Genomic DNA, 23,798 nt, shown 5'->3' with positions numbered 1-23,798 from the left:
AGAATTTCATACTTTTCTTTGTCATACACAATAATAAAGTTTGGGATTTTTTGAGTGTTTGATAAAATATACTATTTGACATTATGACAAAATGATTAATTGAGAACACAATTAGCAGATCAATAATGAAAACAGTTGTTAGTTGAAGCTCTATGTCCAATTCTTTGGTTTATGACCAAAAAACTGCTTTCTAAACTTTTGACATTCTCATCAGCCTCGACTTTGTACGTTGTGTTTAGTACTGAACAGAAAATGTTAGCATACATCCATAGCAACACCATCTCCATCTATCTCTATCCATGAATATGCACAAGATATCTACAATGTAGTTGAAATTAAAGTTTCATTACTGACCTTATCTAAAACTTGAAACTTACTTGAGATTCTGTGTAGCTTTCAGCCACATTTGCTGTGAATGGAGTTCGCTCCTTTGTCAACAACTGAGCATCTCCATGACAACTGAGGAAACTCAATCTGCTGACGAAACCAAATGGATGAAGCTAAAAGCTTGGGATATTTTCTAAAAGTGGAGCTTGTGCTGAGAATGAATTTGTCAAATCAATCTGGAATATTGTTTCATGTTTCTACTGCTTATGCAACTGCAAACTGGGCTGATAATGTGACATATAAATACATTTAAAGATTAAAAAAATGCAAGAAAACTGGCGCAGTGTATGTAAAAACATTTATTGTTGAGGATGTCTTATATTCAGCAGTGCGTTTTACCAGTCTTGTGGTTTTACAATAGTACATATTCCTTACATTGAATCTACACCTGGGTTTTGATTTAGAGTACAAAAAAATCTCAGCAACAAGTTGTGTGGATTTATGTGGTACACACATTAAAGTCTGTGTGTGTGAGTGTGTGTGCAGTTTTAATTTGAGATGGCATTTTACAATTAATATACATACAATGAATCACAAGCCCAGGCAAAGAAGCAATTTTCCACTGAAGCCGACCGTCCACCAGCAAAGCACAGTAATGTAAAAACAAAAAAACAAAAGAGGTCCAAGAAGAAATACTATCAGATATGACTGCGGAAGAAGTACACAGATATAAAACCCAAAGTACTGAACTCAGCCATACAACTCGTGTCCAAGGAATGTGAGGCGGTTAGGATGAAAGAACATTTTTGGTCAATAGAAACATGATGTTCACGAGTGATGTTCATGCCAGCATATTGTTCCTATTACACATTAACAGTATGTACAAGTTTCAAGTAATCCTGAATTAGTCCTGTTAGACCCATCTCAAGCACGTCTGTGTGCCTCAGGAAGTTCAGTGTGAGGCACACATACAGTAGCATGTTGTTATCGGTTACACAATGAATGACATGCTACTGCTGAGATGCTGCGGAGAGCTGAGTGAACGTGTGAAAGAGGAGGCAGGAAAAGTGAAATTTAAGATCTGTACAAGACTTTCTATCTGGGAGATGTTGCTCATAGAAACATTTTGCTAGCTATAACCTGAGAAGTGAAAGTGTTTGCCAACTCCTCCTCACATCTCAGGGAACTACTTGCTGAACTATAAATGGCCCAAAAGATAAAATATAATGGCATGACGTGATCTAAATCATTATTATTTACCCGCAGACTCTTTTTCCCCAAATGTGTACTGCAAGGAAGTGACTGTAGCTGCAAAGCCAAAACCTGAACCAATAACCGTTATGTTACGCACTGATAGTTTAAGCACTGCATGTGTTAGTCTTTGGCATGATTAAGCATCGGAGAAACCCAGTGTGTTGAGCAGACATTTACAGCATCGTCTGTAAGCGCAGGCCAAAGCCTCTTCAGTCTAGACTGAAGTTCATATCCTGTTTCTTTTACAGTACAATCCCACTTTTACATGATTCAAAATATCCGAGTTATAATTTCCTGTTGAGGGATATGAGCGATCAGAAAAACCAACATCAGAATGTGAACCGTACGAAAACAAGGTCTTCAGTTAGAATAGAACAGTCATGTATTATTAAACATTATGCATTGATACGTACAGTGTTAAATTCATACAAAAGGGGGGGTGAGCCAGCATCTGCTCTGAGGCCGGCACAAACTTAACCGTTACACACACCAGCCAGACAGTTGAGCTGGCTTTACAAGGCAACTCCAAATGAACAACACCTGCACACCACCATGCAGATGGAATGTAAAACAGAGATCTTGCGTTACCTTATGTTAACTTGTGTTATCTTACAGCTGTACAGTCAGACAAGGTTTGCAGTGGTTATGGCTAAGCTATGACCATTCAGCCAGTAAGATACGGTTCTAACCAAGCGTGAAGGTTTCGTTTCAACATCGGGGGCGACGATATGAAACATGAGGGGTGTCCCCCGCCAGAAATCTTTAATTAAACACTTATTTTCTGCTTTTTGGTGAATTTTTAAGCACCGATTTGTCCCTTTTCTGCATCAATTTATGGTAGAAATGTCTTTAATTTTGTCAAATTTACATTTTACATGTTCCAAATATTGCGTCACCCCTGAAATCTACTATGGGTTCTAACAGACTGGTTTGACTTTATGTTATGTCACTATTGAATGCTTAAGTCTAGACAGACACAGTGTTGTAGTGCTCAAAATAACTCTAGTCTCAAGACCGCTTTTTGAAAGACTTGTCTCAAACTCAACCGCATTTTTACTCAGTCTCTTCTTGGTGTTAACCAAAGAAGTCTTAGGATTTTATTTCAAGACCAGTCAAGACCACAACTGCTTGGATATCACTGAACTGCCAGAGCAATAAAGGAGTGTTGGCTAAGTTTATTTCAGCTCCTTAGTATTTGCTTGCTAATAGAAAACAAAGAAAATTTGCTCACATTAAATTCACCTCTGCAATGCCTTTAGATTATTTCATCAAGACATTTCTAATGGTACAGTCTGGCAATAAAAGAGGTGAATGAAGTGAAATCTTTATTTGTTTTCTGTGGATGTTTTTATGGGAATGTGGATTGTTTGCGTACTCCACAGTTTATCATGATTCCTGCAGTGAAGGACTCAAGCTTGGTCTCTACTCTGTCTTGATACACTCTGGTCTCGGTCTTGACTGCAACACTTGATAGACACAAGCATCAACTTCAGAGCTATCCCTACCATTCTAGTGACAAATTCTGCTGGTTCATTACAGGATTTCCACTGGGAGCTTAGGCTATAAACTATCTTGGATACAGGGCTTTCTCAATGTTAGTTACTGTTTTACAAGCTGTTATTGTTGTTTCTGTTACTTGGTAATATTCATGTTTATTTCACGTGATTATAGTGTAATATAAAAGGGAGAAAAAGCAAGTAAAAAGTCTGAACAGATCATATAAAGGCGAAAAAAAGGAGCAGCTGAAATGAAATGACTAAAAACTAATCAGATTTACACCTTCAATAACAACATAATAATAAACATAAGTATGAACATGTAAATGGGGAGGGGGCAATTCCAGTTATTTCCCTTCTTCTCAGATGTATGTTCTGGTTTAGCGCGCCTTGCCCCACAGTTTGGCACAAGACTAAAGTTTCCACACAGTGAGATGAGACCAGGGCATTGGCTGAAATTATTCCACATGGTGAGATGAAACGACAGGATTGGCTGGGAGACAGTGTGGGCTCCGTCCCTACAGGTCCCCTTCCACTCGCTTCCTGCGGACTAAAGATGAAAAGTAGGGTGAGAAAGAGCCACAGGCATGACTTATTCCCAAAGTCAAGTTAAAAATATATAAGAGTGAACAGCTGCAAACATGCTACACGATCTTCAACCTACACAGGCCTGTTAGTTCATCTCTAAGCAAGTCATCATGAGCTCAGCGATCAAAGTTTTAAACCCATTTCAACAGTGTGTGCAGAAAACAGGAAGTGAGATGTCATCACTCTCAAAGCTGTGTGATCACACTGTGTCAATGTCCATACTGTTAATTCATTCAAACACTTTGATGCATTGATACACTCTGAGTCACACCCATGCATCAGACCTGCGCTACCACGACTCTGACAGGAGGAGGAGCTAAAAGAGAGCAGAGGTCGTCACTAAGGACTGACGTCTTACAGAAGAAAAAAAAACACTGTAAAAGCAGATGAACTGCAGAGATGTTGAAATTGTTTTGACGTATTAAGGAGAGAGAAACCAGGTGGAGAGATAACGTAATGGGCTATAACTCATCCAGGTTTTGCAAGTTTAAACAAATCTCAAATTCTTGTGTGCGTATGTGTGTGTGTGTGTGTGTGTGTGTGTGTGTGTGTGTCATACCAAGATCGTTGTTCTTGGTGATAGCTGCAGCAGCTCTGGAGCGAGGTCCTTGCTGGGTGAAGTGGTAGCCAAACTTCACTATGCTGTTGTTCTCTTCCAACATTTTAGCTATCTCCATCTCTACTGAAGTGCCCAGCTGCTGCCTCTGAAACACACAGAAAATATACAGTGGTCAAGATCTGAACATCAGAGTTGAGACTTCACTTTGGTTTATAGCCGAAATTACTATAAGGGATATGGTTTGACTTCGTTTCCACTACTGGAGACTCTCATCTGGTGTTTTATTCAGGCAGTGGTTTGTGTTGGTTGGCATTTTCTTCGACTGCACGCTGCTTAACACAAACATTCTCCACTACTTTCGGCTGCGTGAAACCACTATTTAAAAAAGCGCAAAGACATCAGTCACAAGTTCCCTGTAATCACCTACAGCGACCCTGAATGATGACAGCAATAAAAGAATGAAATATAGAAAAAAGCAACAGGAGTTTTTTAACCTTCTAAAGAGTTTTATGATCTATAAACATAGACTGTATAAAAATAATAGGACGTAGCCACTGTGACGTCACCCTTTTGTTGACTCTTTTGTTGACTTTTGAAGCCTACACTTCGGTTTTTTGGTTGTCACCATCTTGAATATTTGGAGCCAGAAGTGACCATACTTAGACAAGAAAGCTGAGCTGTGGATGAGCGACGGGGCATCTGAGTCAAAAGCCCTTTTAACATAGAGGTTGTGCAATGGAGCCGCTACGAAGTCCCTTAATTAAGCTGCCTTTGCTTTTAACACAGAACCAAACAACAGTGGCATCATGCCATCCCCGCGTGTGATTTTAGATAGCATGCTAGCATATAACTCAACAGTGTAAGCCTCTGATGTGACATGTAACATATGGGTTGACAGCACTTCCTGGGCGATTATAATGGCATAACATGGCAATAAAAATCATTTACCATCCCTGTTATATGGCGGCTAATCTCGTCCTCTGCTTGGAGGGTAAGGTGCTCCAGGACCTCTTGTCTCCCCCAGTCTGCGGACATTTTAGGCTGCTGTTTTTCCTCTCTGAGCTAGCTGCTAACTGCTATCAGCTGCTTTTTAAATCTCCCAGCAGTGGGTTGCACATATTAACACATTGTCACAACGTCACACCTGTCTTGTCCATGTTCCCGTCCTACTGGCTGTCCCTTTTACGCAGAAGCTACCTCCGCTACCTTAAAGGCGTAAAGGCGAGACAACTCTGTCCCCCCATTCTGTGACTGTGTCTTTTATAAAGAATGGCGAGGCAGAATAATAAAACAACATTCCTGCCTTTAACAGGCAGTCTAAAAGGGGCTATACACTGTCATGATGCGTCACAGACAGTCCTTCACACAAAGCACCAATGCCCTTAATTATGCATAACTTTAAACCTGACAACATTTAAACAATGAAGTTATACAAAAAATAACCCTCTGTACAGTTGTCATAAAACAGACCCAAACGGTTTTTGTACCAGGCTGTAAAAATGTTTATTTCCGCTGTAAAGTTGGGCGTCTATGGGGACTGACTGGCTTCTGGAGCCAACCTCAAGTGGCTATTCCAGGCATGTTGACTTAATTTTTCCGCCCCAGAGGTTGCCACTTATCTAAGAAGCCTCTTATCATCTTAACTCCTGGTGTGCTGATGCATGTATGTGTGTGTCACAAAGCATCTGGTACCTGGTTGTCTATCTTGATCTCTGTGAGTGTGTCGTTGTCTCGCAATGCATCAACCAAAGCCTGCACCCCTGCCCCAGTGATGAAGTTGGACTCCAAGTTCAAACTTCGCAACGTCTTGTTCTCTCGCAGCATGTCGCTGAACGCCTGGGGGGAGGAGATAAGGCAAAGATGAAAATGCAGAATTGTCAGGTGTCAACAAAGCCATTAAAAGCCCATATAAGCCACTCCCTCTCACCACAGCAATTGGGTCGTTACTCCGTGTCGCTGCCAGGCTGAACTTCTTGACTTGCGTGTTCTTCTCCATGGCTTTGGCAAAGTCCTTCAGCGTGGGAATTGGGATGTTCTGGAACACCAAACAAAGACACACTGCCATCAGTCCAGGGATAGACAAGCATGTAAACACTGTGACACTCTGAAAGCTTGTGTTTTTGTGTACCTTAATGTTGTTGAGGTTGACCTCTGTTAAGGAGCTGTCATTGCTTTTTATCCTCTGCAGAGTGTCTTCTACATTAGTGGGATTAGGAGGCTCATCAAACACTGGGTTCATCTTCTCCCCCTTGATTACATCTAACGAGACACAGGCAGCAGTCAAGATATTGATCCTTTAGGCATGACTGAATTAACACAAGTAAATTCTGTGGTTGTACTTACTGTTGTAACCCTCTTTAGATGAAGTCCCATCATATGTCTGACTACTGGTGACCAGTGTGTGAACACCAAGGATCGCTGCAAAACAAAAGCAAACCATAGACTCAGCAGCTGTGGAGAGGAATCAGTGTGTTTGCATGTGTTCTCCAGGGTTCAAAAATGCACCGGTAAGTGAATAAAAGGTAACCAAATCTAGAGGCCATGGCAGACAAATGGTGTTACTTTGCTCAGTAAGCCCTTTTTTATTCCCCCATCAACACACACAGTTAAGGACGGAGCCCTGGGAGAGACAGTCAGAGTGAAAGGACCTTGTGTTTTACAGTCCCAGCAGACTGGGCTCAGGCACACTGAAAGTTTCTCACAACCACAACAGCCTCCATTTTAAAGACACCCCCAACAGAGTAATCTTTTCAAAGCTTTTTAAACAATGACTTTCTCAAAGGTATTTGTTTATTCTTACCTGCTAGATCACACAGCTCTGTATCTGTGGCGCTGGACAGGGCCTCCTCTAATTCTGGATCCAGGGTTGTGACTTCCTCTTTGCATGTGTCTATGGGTTTCTGCTTGGGGACAAATACTTTACCTGAAAAGAAAGAAGGTACAGACAGTGAGGAAAGGAGAATATCGTACAGATTCTTGACTCTAAGGAGATGATTCAGCCCTCATTAAAAATGAGCAGGCAGTAAATTACTTAAACATCGTTAACCCAGACAGAAGAAATGGGTACATGCAGGCCAGGTGAGGGTTTTATGAGATGTTGCACAACCTCCAATCTCTATAAAAAATGTTCAACTGTTAACTGGCGGTTAATGTGACTCGTCATTCTCCTCCAGCCATTCCTATCCTCTTGCCTTGTGCCACAATCATAAGATTGCATGACTGCCAGGTGCTGTGTGTGCGAATGTGTGTGTGCCCATGAGCAAGATAATTCCCAGATAAAGCAACTGTATAATTAATATACACACATAGAGGAATCGACACCGACACTAATCAGCTCTTCAATGAATCTCCGCACATTGTACTTTTTTCCTTTGACAGCGAACAGCACACATCACACAGCCGGACCTTGAAATGGTAATCTCTCTCTTTCGCTCTTTAGCTTTAATCTCTCATTTTAATTTATTTCTACACCGTGTGTTTCTTGGCCCGTTTACTTAAACGTACAGTATTTAATTTCTGCCTCTAGGGATCTCTTAATCAAAGCTGTAACACAAGATGGACTTTGGTGTAAGCATGGAGTCATGGGAGTTAAAGAACCACCATTGCTGATGTAAATCTATTTGACGTGACTCCGGCAGAAATCATGTCTCTTATGGTTTCCGTCACATTACGTTTATTCACGTTATTCAAACTTTGTCACTTCAGTCTGATGAAATAACCACAAGTAACTTTAGCTAATGTAATGTAGAGTGGACTACCCATACAACTGTTGTAGCAGATGTTACGTGGTGAATTCATTCGTGGAGTAGCCCACCGCAGTTGTTCTTGGTCAAGACAATCATACTCAGAATAACTTTGTGAGGGTGTTAAATGGGTTCATCATGGGTTTGAATCAGGAACCCTCTTGCTGTGAGGCAGCAATGCTAACCACTGCACAACCGTGCCACCCTAATGTGTAAATGTTACATGATATACCTTTAAATCCATAGAAGTTCTAGTGTCTAGGATTGAGGGTGCAGATTGCAACCAGCTGAGCTTCTCCTGTGTGTCAAGCGTGTAGGAGAACTATGGTGGTTAACATGAAAACGTAAATGGACCTATCTAGAGCAAGTGTTTGGTTTGTGCCTTCTGGGCCACCGTAGTGACGACACCCAGTCCCTAATCTACACCAGCTTCGCATATGGATATAAATGGCTCATTCTGAAGTAATTAAACATTACTTCCTTGTACATTGCTTTCTTGCAATGCACAGGGAAGTGGCAAAGATCAAGTTGTTCATAGGCATACTTACTTTCACTTTGACATTTGAGTCTGTTAGTAAGTTTTACAAAAGCCTAATTACATCCACTGAGTGAATGTTGCTGAAAATATTAACTAATAACTGATTAAAATTCTTGTTTTGGACAGTTATAATAATGGTTGTACTTCTGACAAGGAGGTGAAGTCTGAACAACAGAAATGTGCTGTGTAAATAAGTCTGGGCCCCCTGCTGTTTTACACAACATTCCCCAACCGTCAGTGGTTCAGACCAGCTGAACTCCATCCAGCCATGACATGACAGCTATGGTATTGCCATGGTAACCTATCTGAAGGAAGAAACGGAAAGAGCGCAGGAAGTCATGGAACAATGACTGGAGTCTAATCTAAAACTGCACTGCTGGGGCAACACTTGCACTGGATGGAGAGACCATCCAGCGGCTGCCATTTGCTTCTATATGCCTGTCTCCTTAAACAAAAACACCCCGAGAACAGGCCCTCCCTCTTTCCCTCCCTCTAAGTCAGTCAAGCCAGTCAAATTGTTCAAACTAGTCCCAAGTGGGGGCTCTGGCACTTCCTGAAAGCCAGTAAACAGTAAAATACAGTCATCAGGCAGCATCCTGTGCCAGTCCCTCTGGAGCGACATTTAGCCACTCAGAGGCAACAAGAAGACATTGCCAAGAGACTGACAGTCCCAAAGCTTTGTCATGTGTATGATCCAACAGGAGCATATATCACAGACTGAATGAGGAAAGCACATCATGGTACAACATTGTGCAAATGGAAAAATAGGCACGTCAATAACAACGTGTCTGCCTGTAACTGGAGACTCAGATTCTTTCCAGTCAGAGCAACAGATTTTGTCAGTCAAGCAAGTAACGCCTAAAGCGTTCTTTAATTCGATGTGACGAGTCATTCATCACTCCCTTTCATGTGACGCAACACATAATACATCATCTTGGTGTTGTGCATGGTGACAGAGATGCTGTAAAGTTGGTTCTTAAACAGATTAACATGAACAGTACAAAACTTCTGATTTGGGTCTTACTTTTGTAGTTTGGGAAAATATTTCTATAGGTTATGATAATATTTTACCTGACAAAGTAACTGCTAAGGTCTGGTAACACAGTGACATCTCTGTAAACAGTCTTGAAGTAATTGAAACTATCAAGAAAATCAGACATGAACACACAAACAGTTTAGCCAGATCACTTGAACCCAGAAATTTCTCTGTAAACTGATGTTTACACAAACTGTTCGCTTTGGTTTTCTCAAATTAAGTCTGGCTAACCTATTGGTTTGTTGACCACATAGATATGAGCCCAAAACGATAAAAATATGATGTAACCAACGAGAGTAATCCCTAATAAACTGAACTTTTATTACAACTTGAGCAGTCAATTTAGCAGTAACAGATTTAATGCTTTTGCTGTACCAGTTCTCTGTTACACATGGCTGCTTAAAGAGGACCTATTATGCTCATTTTCAGGTTCATACTTGTATTTAAAGGTTATGACTCCCCCTACTCTCCCTCTGATTGGCCAGAACTTGTCTTCATTGCAGGGGTTAGTTAGGGTTAGGCAAGAGGAGTGAGTCTGGTTAGGGTAGGGCAGGTCATGCCTTCGCTATCCTAGGAAACGCAAATTCGCCTAGACAAAAACCCGGTCGGCTCTGATTGGTCGATATTTCTGGACCTTCCATATCTCTGCATCTCTGCACCGTCACTGCAGCCGGGGAATGACTGTAATGAGGAATAGCAGCATTTTCTACCGTGAAAATTCACCTTATAAAGCTTCTAAACACAACCGGACATGTTCCAGCAGAAATATGATTAGAAATCAGGGGGAAATGATCAACATCGGCAACCAAAATGACATGGTTCCCTGTCGTTAGCATGTAGTGACATGTAGCAGTGCATGCTATATAATGTAAATGTAATGTATGTTGCAGCAGTGCGCCTGGAGCAGATTACCATAAAGAAATCTGGCACACTAAGACGTCATACTGTAGATGAGAGTAGAAAAACGTTGCAAACAAAGTGTTCAGAACAATGTGAAGCCTGAGGTTTTTGCTTACAGGGATTACTTGTACATACAGTTACCTCATTATTTGTAACTCTGGCCATGTTTATTGTAAGATTATATATAAGACACAAAATATGGACAGGCATAATAGGTCTCCCTAAATGGAAAATGCTTCAACTATGAAAGCAATTCATAAGAAAGTGAAGACTGGAGGCGTGTGGTACAAAGCTCCTGTGTTTGTGTGTTGTCATTGGTTGAACAGCCACACCCTCCAGTGTGACCTCAACAAACATGATGTTTATCATACTTGCACAGAAGCATGCCTTTAATGCTTCAATTAGTGTAACAAGGAATAAGTATTCCATTGCACTGACACATGATGATGTTTACGTCAGCTGTGGCCATTTTAAACCTCAACTGAACAATATAATCGTAATGCACATCTTCCTTTAACAATCTAAACCACTATCTAGCCAAAACTTCTTAATGTTACGTGCTTCCAAACCCAGAGGAAAACAAAAGTTAAAAACAATGTTTGTTTTTTTAGAAAAGCAATATGAAGAACTGACCCAATATAATATCATTAAAGTGGTTAAAAGGCTACAATGGTTGCCATGGCATTTAAGCAGGCTGTTTTCCTCTGAAATTATGTGCATTATTGAAAGGAGATGAACACACACTCATGACCACATTATTTATCAGCAGGGGGTGGGTTTAACAAGGGGAAGAGAATCAGCAACATTCCACAGAACCACCACAGTGATTTCAGTTTTCCATGTTGTCACAGGGACTCCACACACTCATGCACACACACACATTCACACACAGCGGGAGTATAATTTCTAACAGGCCAGGGTTGGGTTAGGGGGAAGATGTCAGCTCCATATTTACTCTCCAGTGAGGGAGTAGCGTTCAGATCTCTGGAGATCCCAACAAAAGGAATTCCTCTTCACAAGAATTTCCACCCAGTAATGTTTCTGCTCTGCTCACTTTGTTTGCTGTCACATAAAGCATCTTCTTTTCCCCTCTTCTAGAAAGTGTCATGGATTAACACAAGTATGTCTTAAAACCTGTTTGGACAGAACTGGTTTCTTCCTCTAAGAGATCAGGTTATTTCAGTTTTTACAGCAACATTAATTCTGGATCAGCAGTGTGTGTTTATTTCTGTGAGGGAAAAAAAATCTGTCACAAACATCTGACAAAACTCCAGAAATCCTCCGACAATTTTATTCCCCTCTGGGTAAACAACTCTGTGGTATCGCAGACTGTTGTAATGATGATGCATCCCACATTCAAGGCCTTGTGTCTTTTCACTCTCTCAATGCCAATACTATAGGCCTGATTATATAACTGTGTGAGTATCACATACAATCACACTCAACTGCTATAAAATATTTTTTATGGCAGTTGGACTTCATTGTATAGTTCTGATATGAGACTAACTCCACAGCTGGACTCAAAGCACCTTTAACCAGTGAGCCCCCAAGATATTTGTTGATTGACATTTCAATCAATGAGCAAACAAATAATCAAAAAAAAAAAATCTAGGTCAACTAGAGAAATCACTCCTATTCAAATAAGGTTTTAGGCTCAGATTTGCATAGTTTTGTCTGAGGAATACCTCAGCCTGAGCCTCAGTCTTGAGCACATCAAGTTATGGTTTACTAATAACTATCAATGGTGGTTGGAAAGTGGATGACAAGACACTCTAGGGTTCTTTGACGACGGGCCAAGGGTGCCGAAAGATTTATCCTATCATTGTTCATTTATTGTGGGTTTTTATTACCCTTTTACCACATCAAAAAATCTGCAGCATTTACTCTAACTACACTTTAAGGCCCTGACACACCAAACCGACATCAAAGAATTAGTGACAATGAAGGCCAACTGTTGTGTTGCCTCATATCGTCTGTGTCTCAGCCAAGAAGTTGCACTTGAAAACACCGCAAAGTCTACAGCCAATGGCCAACAAGCATACAGGGGAGGCTGTGGCTCAGAGGCAGAGCAGGTCGTCTTAATCGGAAGATCAGCGCATGTCGAAGTATCCCTAGGCAACATACTCAACTCATAATTGTTCCCGGTGGCTGTTCCATCCATGTGTGAGTGCATGTGGTTACTGAATAGCAGGTGACACTCTGTATCATAGCCTCAGCCACCAGTTTGTGTGAATGGGTGAATGTGACTCACAGTGTAAAAGCGCTTTGAGTGGTCGGAAGACTAGAAAGGTGCTATACAAGTGCAGTCCATTTACCATTACCATACACATTCTGTACCTGCGTGAGAGGAAATAACTCTGTACCATCTGGTGGCTACTGTCTATATTTGTTATTTAAAAATGGAAACCGGAAGACCAACCGGACAAATTCAAGACTTAATATGCCAGTGGGCAACAAAACCCGATGTTGGAAGAACACATTATACACTCATTATATTTACAGTGCACTATTGCTAAATAAAGGGGGCTGACTAGTGCCAATGGTGCAGGACACGCCTCAAAAACTAGTGTGAGAGACGCTCACCGACAGCCCGACACTGACTAACGGCTGACCATCAACTTGGTGTGTCAGGGCCCTTATGTTACATTTTCAAACACATGGAAACAGAGGATAAAGCAATATCAAAATCACATACTTAAAAACGCAGTTTAACGTGCAGTTATGCTACAGCTAATGACATCACAGTTGTCGGTTGTCATAGTAACACAACACGCTTTCTAGTTTGGGAGTTTTCCAAGAGCTCAGCAGCCAGAAAAATAATAACCGAGTATGGAAGATCTGACACAGTTAACAAAGCTCAAAAAATGCTGTGACAACTGAAACCCAGCCTGGTAACAAAATTCAAATTACACTCAACACTACTAAGCTAACGGCTTAACGCACCGCTTTCGGCTGCTTGTGAAAGACAGGTATCCATCACTGTCTCATAGCACACTCACTGTGGTACTGCACCGTCCCAATATCATATATGTGTGATCACCGACCTGGCTCGCTCATCTCTGGTTTACATGCTGTGGTGGAAATTTTGTCTTCTTCCCCTTTTGTAAACATCTGTCATTACTTTCATGGTAAAGTGATTTACATTCACTATAATCTCGCCTTCAAAGACAGTCCATTGACTGTCTAACAGACACAGCCGATTACCTAACGTGTTATATACTAGATTGCAACAGGTATGCTCCTCTGATGTAATCAAGAGAACAATTAAATCAGGAAAGCTCAAGAAAGCTACAGTTGATTTCTCATCATCTTGTCGTCTGAGTGTCGGTATAAAGATGCCCTGTATTCACTGTTCTGGGCACAAACTCTGAGCCTCTCTATAGAGAATAAACTCTCATGCATGAAGCTATTCAGTCTTGTTTGCTGACTCCTCGACAATTGCCTCGTCAATGTAAACAACCCTTCCCACATCAGAGAGTATGCACAACAGTAGACCCACATGCACCTTTAAAATGCATGAAACCTTTGAAACAGACAGAGACACTGATAAGGAGACGGTAGTGTTGAAACATTAGTGCGCAGATTTAAAAGCTGCAAATCAATCAGTGTGCTCCTGTCCCTTCTTTTTCCATGGGTGCCCACAACCTTTTTCTGTTTTGTTTGTTTATCCTTGTACACCTTAATAACAGCTAATTTTCATTTTCTGATTTCTGATTTTAAATAAACAATAAACACAATTGAATATGCTAATATGTTCAGGTAAATATACTGTATACAGACATAATACAAACAGAGCTGAACTAACGTCAGCAAACAGATGGATTCGAGACATTTCATCCTAACCCTGCCTCCTCCTTTGACACTCCCTACCTGCTATCCCCTCGTGCAAACACACCTCCCCCACACTGCTGTATGTTGCATAAGAGCAGACATCCATTAATAATACCTGCCTAAGACAGCAGAGCAGTAATTACTGCTGTATGTCTGTACTGCTGATACAGACACAAACACACACACACACACAAACACACCTTGGTTCTCCATCCCCCTGAGAAATACATTACTAACATGTGATAGCAACACACTAATGATGTTACTGATGAGAGTCAGGCGAGGTACACTATATGACACTGTATAAGATGCCTACTGGCGTCTGTTTTGTTGTCGTCATTTCAAGACAGTCTATTGGAAAGCCCTTAACATGTAACATGTAGGGCACACCAGTAAGCACTTAAAAACTAAACATAAAGATTCTGATGTGCAGGTTTTAAAATAGTAAATATTCATGTTGGAGTGACTCTCTGTAAACAAACACACACACCTTTTTTCTCCCCTGTGAAGGGCACTACATCCTCTCTGTCCTTGTACTCCATGGCTTCCTTCTCCAGGTATTTCAGAAGGCTGTCCCTGTTGAATGATCCTGTTGCTTTCTTGGACGTCTGGTCCTTCTGACGTAAGCCAGCTGGGAGGAGAGCATTCTGAGGAGAGAGGGCAATGAGACTCATTAGACTTGTCAACTGATAAGGACTTCAAAACATTCATTACAGACTTGGGTACAGGGTAAACACTACAGTAAATTGTGGCTTTTAGGCTGTAAATGTATCTCTATGGCTTCTGTGTGATGAAATAAATATCCATTCATGGAATTACTTAAACATTTCTAAAACAAAATACGAAAGAAAGACTAAATACCAAAATGCATGGGGCACAGCACAGACAAGGCACATCACGTAGGCAGGGCGGAGCAGGTTTTTTCCCTGCTACACAGACTGCGTTTCGCAAAGTGATGATGCAGTTGGTTTTGCAGGGTTTGGAAGCATGTAGAGTCTAGACTATAATAACTGGTAATGAATCAATTACCTGGATCACTTTAACAACAGAATGCAATGATTTATTTTAACGTGAAATGTAAAAACACCCTTAAAGTTGCTCTACTGCTTAGCATTGCCTCTGATACAATGAGGTTCAAGGTTCATTTTTTTGTCATTCAAACATGTTAAAGAACGAAATTCGTCACCCAAGTCCAGCAGCGTACAGAATAGGTTTTAATTTCAATTATTTTTAAACAGACTGTACTTGTTTCTTACACAGTTCAGTATAGTTTTTAATTGTTGCAGGGACACTGAGCCGTGCGCAAAACCAGCTGCGTAAAAATAGAAAGAAGCTCAAAGATGTCCATGCTGGCAAACGCAGCTTCTGTGGTCAGTGTAGCAGCTTCAGTTGATTAAAAAATGGAGGCGCTCTGTGACGCTGCGGCAGACGTGTGGCGCTGCATCCCTGTCCCATGTATTTTGGCCTTAAGAAGCCGGGTATTGTGAGTCAACACAATGTCTGTCATTGTTTTCCACTTGCTCTGATTAATGACCAGCCTGGTGAAACAGTAGTGAAGTTCAAATATTTAGGAACCTTTTTCTGATCGCACTATAAGTTGCACAGCTAACACAAAATACATTTTTAAAATAGCAGTGCCTGTATCTAATCAGGACATTAGATATATATGACACAAGCAAGAGTCTTTTAAACACTGTTTACAGAAGTTTTGTTGAAAGTGTTTGAACTTTTAACACGTGTACATGGTACGGGCACCTGGGGGATAAGAACAGACTGTCCAGAGTTACAAACATGATCAGCAAAATTACTGGCAAAGAGCAGAAACTACAGGGATGTGTATATAAATCGCAGGTGAAACAAAAAGCCCCACAAATTGTGGCCAATCCGGTTCATCCTCTTTTCAAAGAATTCATACAATTACCCTTGGGAAGACTCTGTAGAGCTGCGTCAGAAACCATGAACACTAAAAATCTTTCGTACCTAAAGTTAAATCTTTGCTAAATGTGTAAACACCTTTCACACTGAAATCATATTGGTTATTGTTGTCTGTACTTAGCATATTGTGCTACTTATTGTATCTATCGTGATTTACTATTATGTGTTTTGGACCAGTTTTTTTGGACCACATTTGTTATTCTTATAAAGTTTCATTGTATAGCTGTTGTGCTATCCAATCTAGCCCCAAGCCCCCATCATCTAACATCTGCCTGTCTACTCCAGACTTAAGTATGTTCTCAAAGTTCTGTCCGATGCAGCGCTGACAGTAAAAGCCAGTATATTCCTTATATCTGTGTTCTCTGTGGTCTCTGTGGTAGTTGGCATCAATGCCAGATGTAGGAGAGTCACATGGGAAAGAAACATGAATTACAAGTTCCAACAGGAAGTAAACATACCATGAACTCGTTGAACTTGATGCATGTGAACTGAAACTTCTTGGCTGAAAACACCCAATGTAAAAATGCAGCCAACTGAGGACCATTTGTTGTAGGTGAGTAAAAACTTGGAGGAGGTGACAGAGGATGTGTGAACATTCAGAGAACTTTGTCTAGCCAGCCTGCGTTTAGTAAAACTAGCAGTGCTTCTCTTTGTGAACATGCCAAGTACCACTTTGTCTGTTTGATGCCATGCGATCCAGAAATTAATATTTTCCCACTGTTGCCGACTGCTTCCTGTGGGCCTTCAATGCTCACCATGTGGGGTGATTTATCTCACTCAGTTTAGATGGAATTTAAATAAAACGCCCAGTCGCTTGGAGGGATTTCATTATACTCTCTAGCTCCACTCACAAATAAACACACAAACACTTGGCAGCCTGCAGAGAGAGCTGCTGCAGCTGAGACTTCCCTTCAAATGATTTTCCCAACCAGGGACGCTGGGGACTGGGAGGTGTGGTTAGGAGGTGCAGAGGGAAAAATCCACCCTTGGATTTGACTTTGTGACATTCAGTGCATCCCAGGAAGTAACCTATGATAATGGTATACTATATTTTTTGTGGATTCCCTCGACCTTAATCTGCCTCAACCAAGTCCAACAAAGAGGCATTAACTTGTTGGTACTAGGTATTATCCTTCTGAAAACGGGGGCATGGCTAAGATTTTAGTCGTTTCCCTTATTTGAAAATAAAAACAATGGCTGCAAAGATTTTTTTGCTTTTATGAGTGCATAAAGACTTCTTTATTTTTTAACTGGCAACTTCCCAATAAACCCCTCTGCCACCCAACTCTCTCCCACTAAAGAGCCCTGGAGCCCCTCCAACCCTCACTGAGTCCTGACCTCAGGGTCCATCTCCTCGAGGGCCGTCTCCAGCTGTTTGAGCTCCTCCGCCGACAGCTTGTTGAGGATTTCATCTTCGTCGAGATCCTTGTACTTGTCCATGTCCTTCTTGAACGACACAGCCATGGTGCCGGCTATAGCTTGCTACGCAACACTGAACAGCAGACCACAGCCACAATGTTCCCTCTCAGGCTCACTGCTCCAGACCAGGGGGAGGCTACCTGAAGACAAACACACACAAATAAACATTCACGATGATGGCGCATTACATGTATCTTAATTTACCCCATTAAAACCATGTAATGTAAATATATCCTAACTGAAATAAACATCTCATCCCTGTGAAACAATAGTTGATCACAGCTGGGCTGGATAACGAGGTCTTGCGGTGATGTAACACATACACACAGCTGGAACAAAGGAAGAACTTTCTCAGGCTGAGGCAAATCATCTGACCACTCCCACGAGGACATCTTTATCAGAACACCAACTCTGTGCTACTTAAAAACACATTTACAGCTAAAAAGACGAAGCAAAAGAAGCTTATCCTACAGGATATGAAAATGCATGTGTATAATTTTCTTCTAACGACTAAGGGGCCTGAAAATGAAGTCATCTGTAGCAGTGGCAGGAAACACTGGTGGAAATTCTAGGTAGAAGTAACCTATAGGAACAAAACACCACCGTTGAGATTAAATAAAGCTCAGATAAGTGAATGAGTGAGTGTGAGGGAGTGAGTGTGTACCCTGTCAAACAGAACTAGGAGGCTTCAGCCTTCAGTTCCCTCTCCCACGCCACAGTCCGAACACTAAATGACCTCATGATTTCCAGATTCCCTGCAGGACTCCACAGATGCTCTTAGTCCCATACACTCGCACACACTTAACTACACAGATACATAAACCGCTTACTCATGCTATTGTTAAAAAAACAGCTGTGTGTGTTTCTGTAAATACTTACTAGGCATAACAAGTACTCACTTGCAGGGATATCCCATCAGTCTCACTGATTCATGTCAATTGTGAAATACAGCATCAAGCAGAAAAAAATAACCTGGCTGTGCTTCAACTCTGCTTTCGCCAAAGATTCTTTAAACATTAAGTGCCATTTCCCCGGAGCTGCCTGAGTGATTTCTCAAGTTCAGAGGAATTCCCTCAGAGTCTGACACCGTCTGTGTTTCTCTGACTGTTTACTTCTCCACAATCCAAGCTCTGTCCTGGACTAATTCTTCCCCTCACCTCCTCCATTAGACCTCTACAACTACACACATTTATTTTGTGATGCGATTACGAGAGTCATATCAGGGGCATTTGCGAGCCTGAGAGCCAGCAAATAAAGCTGAGCCCAAATGTCAGAACTGATGGCTTTAATCAAAGCGGGTGAATATAATGAGCTACAATAATAATGTCAGCCTATTAATGTTACACCGTAGAGTAGTTTAATCCATTCCTGGAAAACAGTGTCAGTAGAGTAATGACTACTGCAGGATATTATCTCAGCTAACTAGGAAGAAGGAGATCAGCCACTCAGGTGAAGCTAAGCTAATGGTGCTAGACAAGCAAGGTGGTGAAACAACAGAAATGGACTTTAATATGTGGCCCAAATTGAAATGTCAGGCTGTGAAATAATGTGAATAAAACGTTCATTTCGACAGGCTTACACAAGAAAATCCTAAAATTGACATACACAGGAGAACCAACACACATCCATCTCACAGATTAAAAATATCCATTGAATCCAAATCATATGAAAATCATTTCGCCTGTTGTGTCCGCAACAGCAGTCCTCTGTGCTGGGATCGTGGAACGGCGCCAGGGTTTGTTTCTCATGACGTCATCACGAGCCTTTGCTCGCGTGTTTTTTTTGAAAGGGGAGTTTTGTTCATATTTCATAATCAACACCGAGATGTCCAGGGACACAAAAACACATGGAAGCTTTACTGGGATTATGTGAGAATGAAGACTTTGATGCATTCAGCCAAAAGGCCCTCACATCTCAGCCTAACTCTTTTCATTTTCCTTCCACATCAGTCAGGCAACCTATGAAAATATTGATCTTACATCATATGAAGTTTGATTTATGACTTGCTTGGTCCTAATTTTGCTGAAATAACCCAGACTAATTCTAACAACATGCAAAAGGCGATGATGAGACGACAATTCTGGCCAAGACCTGGGAAAAGCAGAGACACCAGCCTGGGACCAGTGTTATGTCACACAGAACACACACATAATGCTCTTATGACAAGCAGCTCAAATTTAACACCATTTACATATTATCCTACTTTCTCAAAAACACTTTCCGCTTCACTGACGTATAACTCAACACATTCAAAAACAACAGCCACCCTTAACATTGAGGTTCAGTAGCTTTGAGCCTGCAGACAGAAAAGTAATGGGGCGTGCAGACAGGGATAATGATGGCAATGGGTGGGCTCAGGCCCGAAGTGGAGACACTGAGAGGATCCATTAGTCCAATCTGATTGATTCCTTTCTCCCTCTCCCCTCTGCTAATCCTTGAAGACAACAACAGATGGCTCCGAGCCAATAATACTGCCAACCCGTCTGCACTCTATGCTCACCTTACACTTCCCTACGCTGACCTGTGCACTCGGGCTACTGTTGGGTCACATAAGCATATTATTGAGGACTGCACAAGGACAAAGCCATAAATATCACGATTTAAGTTCACCTGACAGGCTGGAGGTTAAGGGGTAAAGTTGAAGTGGTAAAACCTGGCTGATTTAGGCAAGGCTAAAGTTTACAAACAGGGTTCCTATAGCTTAAGACAAGTTTGATTTAAGACTTTTTAAGACTTTCTTTTAATGCCACTTGGGATTTAAGACCAATTTTACAGCAACAAAAACCAAAGAAAACAAAACAAGAACCAACATCAATTACTTAGGGTTTAGGGACAATTTTGCCCAAATGTTTATTATAGCATAATAATATATGGCGGAGATGAAGATAGTAGAGAAATGGGTAAAATCTGGAGTTTGTCGGCAACCAAGCTTCATATGCAGTGCCTTGTAGCGGTTTCAGCCATGCTGCTAAACCTCAGTTAAATAACCAATTTTCGTTGTGCTTCCACGTGTCATCCAGGGTACAGTAACAGCTAGCTAGCAGACAGTGGATCCTCTGTTCTGAGCATCCCAGACAGAAACAAAATATGAGTGTTGTTGATCTGCTATCTGGATCTAAGTGAACTTAATGCAAGATGAATTCAGTAAATTATTTTTTAAAAATGAACATTGCTGATTATTTTTGAGACTTTACAATGCAACGTCAGAAAAAGAAAGATTCATAAAAATCCTATTTCCAACAGCTGAGCATTTTAATGACTTTGAAAGACTGATTTAATACCTTTTAATGCCTTATTTTTAGATTAATTAATTCAATGCCTTTTAAGACTTTTTAAGGACCCGCAGAAACCCTGCACAAAGTTAAATCGAGCCCTAGTAGAAAAATTCATCTACCGAATGTGTGCGTAAAAGACAAAACAAACAGCTATTTTATTGTTGTAAGTATGCATAACATCTATGCCCATTAACCAAAGTTACATTGTGCTATGTTTCTTTCTTTCTGTTTTGTTCAGGGCCAACATACCAACCATGATCTTTAAAAAATCAAGTAATGGAAAACAGGGAAGTAGAATGTAAATATGGTTTCTACGTCTTTCATCACTTCCTCCAACAATGGTTACCCGTGTATTTAAATGATATGTCTGAACCAGTTTCAGGTCAAATGGCGAGGCTTCATCATCTTTGAACAATTCTAAGATTATTTGGGTCATTAAGTATGCAATGTGATACCCACCAACCCAGATGTCTCTGGCTAATACAATATAACCCTTAGCAGCTTAAAAAAAAAAAAACTACTACGTTTATAAGTATAACTCTTGCGATCAATATCCAGGTTGCCTGCACTATTTTAAATCTCAGAGGCAAAACCTGGAGGAATAGTAACTTGCGGCTTGGAGCTGAACAGGAAACAGTGACTGGTTATTACATTATTATAGAGCACCGCCCCAACAACACAAAAAGACTATAGTTAGAATGACCCAGCTCTGCTACCCAGGGGACAAGAGTCTGCACTTCCTCCTACCACCTACTCCTCTACAGTTTTATTCTCTACTCTTATGTCTCTACTCCCTGTTGTTACTCACTTCTCTTTTATCCTTTTTATCATCCACCTCCTGAGGTGCCTGAAGTGTCAGAAATGGGAGAAAACACGGAAGGAGACAGAGATAGCAACAGCAGGTCTGATCATGCTGTAACTAAGGTAACTTAACTGCAATACATGAAAAAGTGAAAAGAATGAGAAGATATAGATGTCAGGAGAGTAAAAGCGTATTATTATCTCTTCTAGTTTAACAGTCAAAAACTATGTGTAGAAAAAAGAACCAACACTTATGTTGTTCATTCACTCAAGCATGTTCTGTCCCTCCCAACTCTTGCACAGACCTGGCAAAGGCCAGACAGGAAGTGGGGTGTTTCTCAAACAAACACACATGATTTGTATACTCCTCTGTTTTAGCAGCACACTCCAGACACACACACCATTATTATATAATGAGAACAGATTTCAAGGAGTGCCCTGCCTTTCAACTCAGCAAGGACTTGCATGAATGATGCAGGTCCAAGAAAGGCTGCCTTTTCATGCCTTTGTAAAAAACAACTAATGACAGTCACGCTTCGCTACTGTGGCTGCATTACACCTGGGGTGAAACTTGGCTCTCATGGCCAGGTTTCACTCTCCAGTGAAAGGTATGCAGGTTAAACAAATCCTATCTGAGGAGCCTGTTTATCTGTAATGCTGCAGTGCAGAGGGTGGTACTCGGTAGGCACGAAAAATGCCATGTCAGCAGTCGCCCTGACATTCCACTCGGTTACCTGCTCCACACCTTCAAAAGGGTCACCTGCCCTCAGGCTTTAAGGGGGAAACTATACTTCTCTAAGCAGAGGTCCTCTTAAGACTTGGACCACACCCTTCATTCCCCATTGAGCCCTGCTAGTCAAAAGACTTTTGTGAACACACAATCATGAACCCATACATGAGCTCTTTAGCAAAGCATGTGTCATTACACTCAGTGACACAGGCACAATGACCTTGCACCTATCAAACAAGTAAAACTGCTGCTAAAGCCACAGCCTTGCCCTCACCCTGCACACTGATGTGAGTCACCCCACCGAAACTATGTCCTAAAAAACACTGAAATCCTTGTCTTAGCCAGACACTGGGGGTACTGATGCCCTGCCTGTAAAATGCATTGTCAGGCTGACAGGGATGGACAACTAAGATTAAATTAGTCCTACATTGTGAATACAATTAGCAGCAGCCATACACAATAAAACAAGAACTATGACCAGATGCCAGAGTCGTTAGAAAACACTTTCTACTGCCATCAAGTGACATACCATATCGCACTATCGATATTATAGACAGCAGTACTTTATCAGTTGTGCCCCTTTGATTGGTATTTTCAATGAAATAGTTTCATCCATCTCCTGTGCCTACGGAGCGGCGTTAGCTAACTCGCTCTTGACATGTTTATGATTGTCACGCTGACAGTTAACACGTTGATAATGATTATCGTCGCCTACTAAAAGATACCACACACTTGCTATGAGTAGTTAAAGCCAGACAAAGCGGTATATGATACTCTTACTTTGGTAACTTAGCTACATTTGTCGGATGCAGTCCCACCATGCGAAATAACCCGATGACATGTAGTAGCTAACAGGCTAACAGTTGAGTCAAGTTGCTAGCCGTTTAGCTAAAGCAGCACATTTAGAAGTGATAGTGTGTTAAACTGTACGGCTAGCAAGTTCACTGAATTAATATGCTAATTCCCAAACCCCCGAGCTGTTCATTTTCTTACCTGACGTCAATGGGACCTAACTAAGGAATGTCCAAATAACGTCTGTCTTCCCAATGAATGCGATGTCTTCACTGCCTGATTTCTCACTCTCAGCCCAAGGGCGGTAACACAGGAAGGGAGAGCCAGCGCATTCTCTGAGTGACGTCAGATTGAACCAATGAACAGAGAGTCTGCCGGGCGTGGACCAATAGCGTGAGTCAGCCCGCCTCTTTCTACCTGGAAGGACCAATCACAGGAGAGATAGAGAAGGAAAATAAAATAGAATGAAATAATAAAATAAAATAAAATAAAATAAAATAAAATAAAATAAAATAAAATAAAATAAAAATACTGGGCAATAGCTCATCGTAATTACATCCCATTAACCAGGACT

General features: G+C 41.2%; 1 protein-coding gene across 1 annotated transcript; it reads right to left on the bottom strand.

The window, feature by feature from the left end:
* Positions 1-671: 671 nt before the first annotated feature.
* tmod2 (tropomodulin 2) lies at positions 672-23,565 on the bottom strand. The gene is made up of 10 exons (XM_050034815.1): positions 23,426-23,565; positions 17,546-17,766; positions 14,763-14,919; positions 7,025-7,147; positions 6,568-6,642; positions 6,353-6,483; positions 6,152-6,259; positions 5,917-6,060; positions 4,225-4,369; positions 672-3,627 (listed from the first exon to the last, which is right to left on the bottom strand). The coding sequence occupies exons 2-10, from the start codon at positions 17,669-17,671 to the stop codon at positions 3,596-3,598; spliced, it is 1,041 nt and encodes a 346-aa protein (XP_049890772.1). The 5' UTR covers positions 17,672-17,766; positions 23,426-23,565; the 3' UTR covers positions 672-3,595.
* Between the last annotated feature and the right edge of the window lie 233 nt (positions 23,566-23,798).

Source organism: Epinephelus moara, chromosome 1 (assembly GCF_006386435.1).
Source record: "Epinephelus moara isolate mb chromosome 1, YSFRI_EMoa_1.0, whole genome shotgun sequence".
Classification (NCBI taxonomy): Eukaryota; Metazoa; Chordata; class Actinopteri; order Perciformes; family Serranidae; genus Epinephelus; species Epinephelus moara.
The sequence above is the reverse complement of the archived record's forward strand: the minus strand, read 5'-3'. Positions and strand labels throughout refer to the sequence as shown.

Coding starts and splice junctions, on each gene's coding strand:
- tmod2 (XM_050034815.1), bottom strand. CDS start 17,671: ATGGCTGTGTCGTTCAAGAAGGACATGGACAAGTACAAGGATCTCGAC. Junction 14,920..17,545: donor TCGAGGAGATGGACCCTGAG/GTCAGGACTCAG, acceptor CTCTCTCCTCAG/AATGCTCTCCTCCCAGCTGG. Junction 3,628..4,224: donor CACCAAGAACAACGATCTTG/GTATGACACACA, acceptor TTTCATCTTTAG/TCCGCAGGAAGCGAGTGGAA.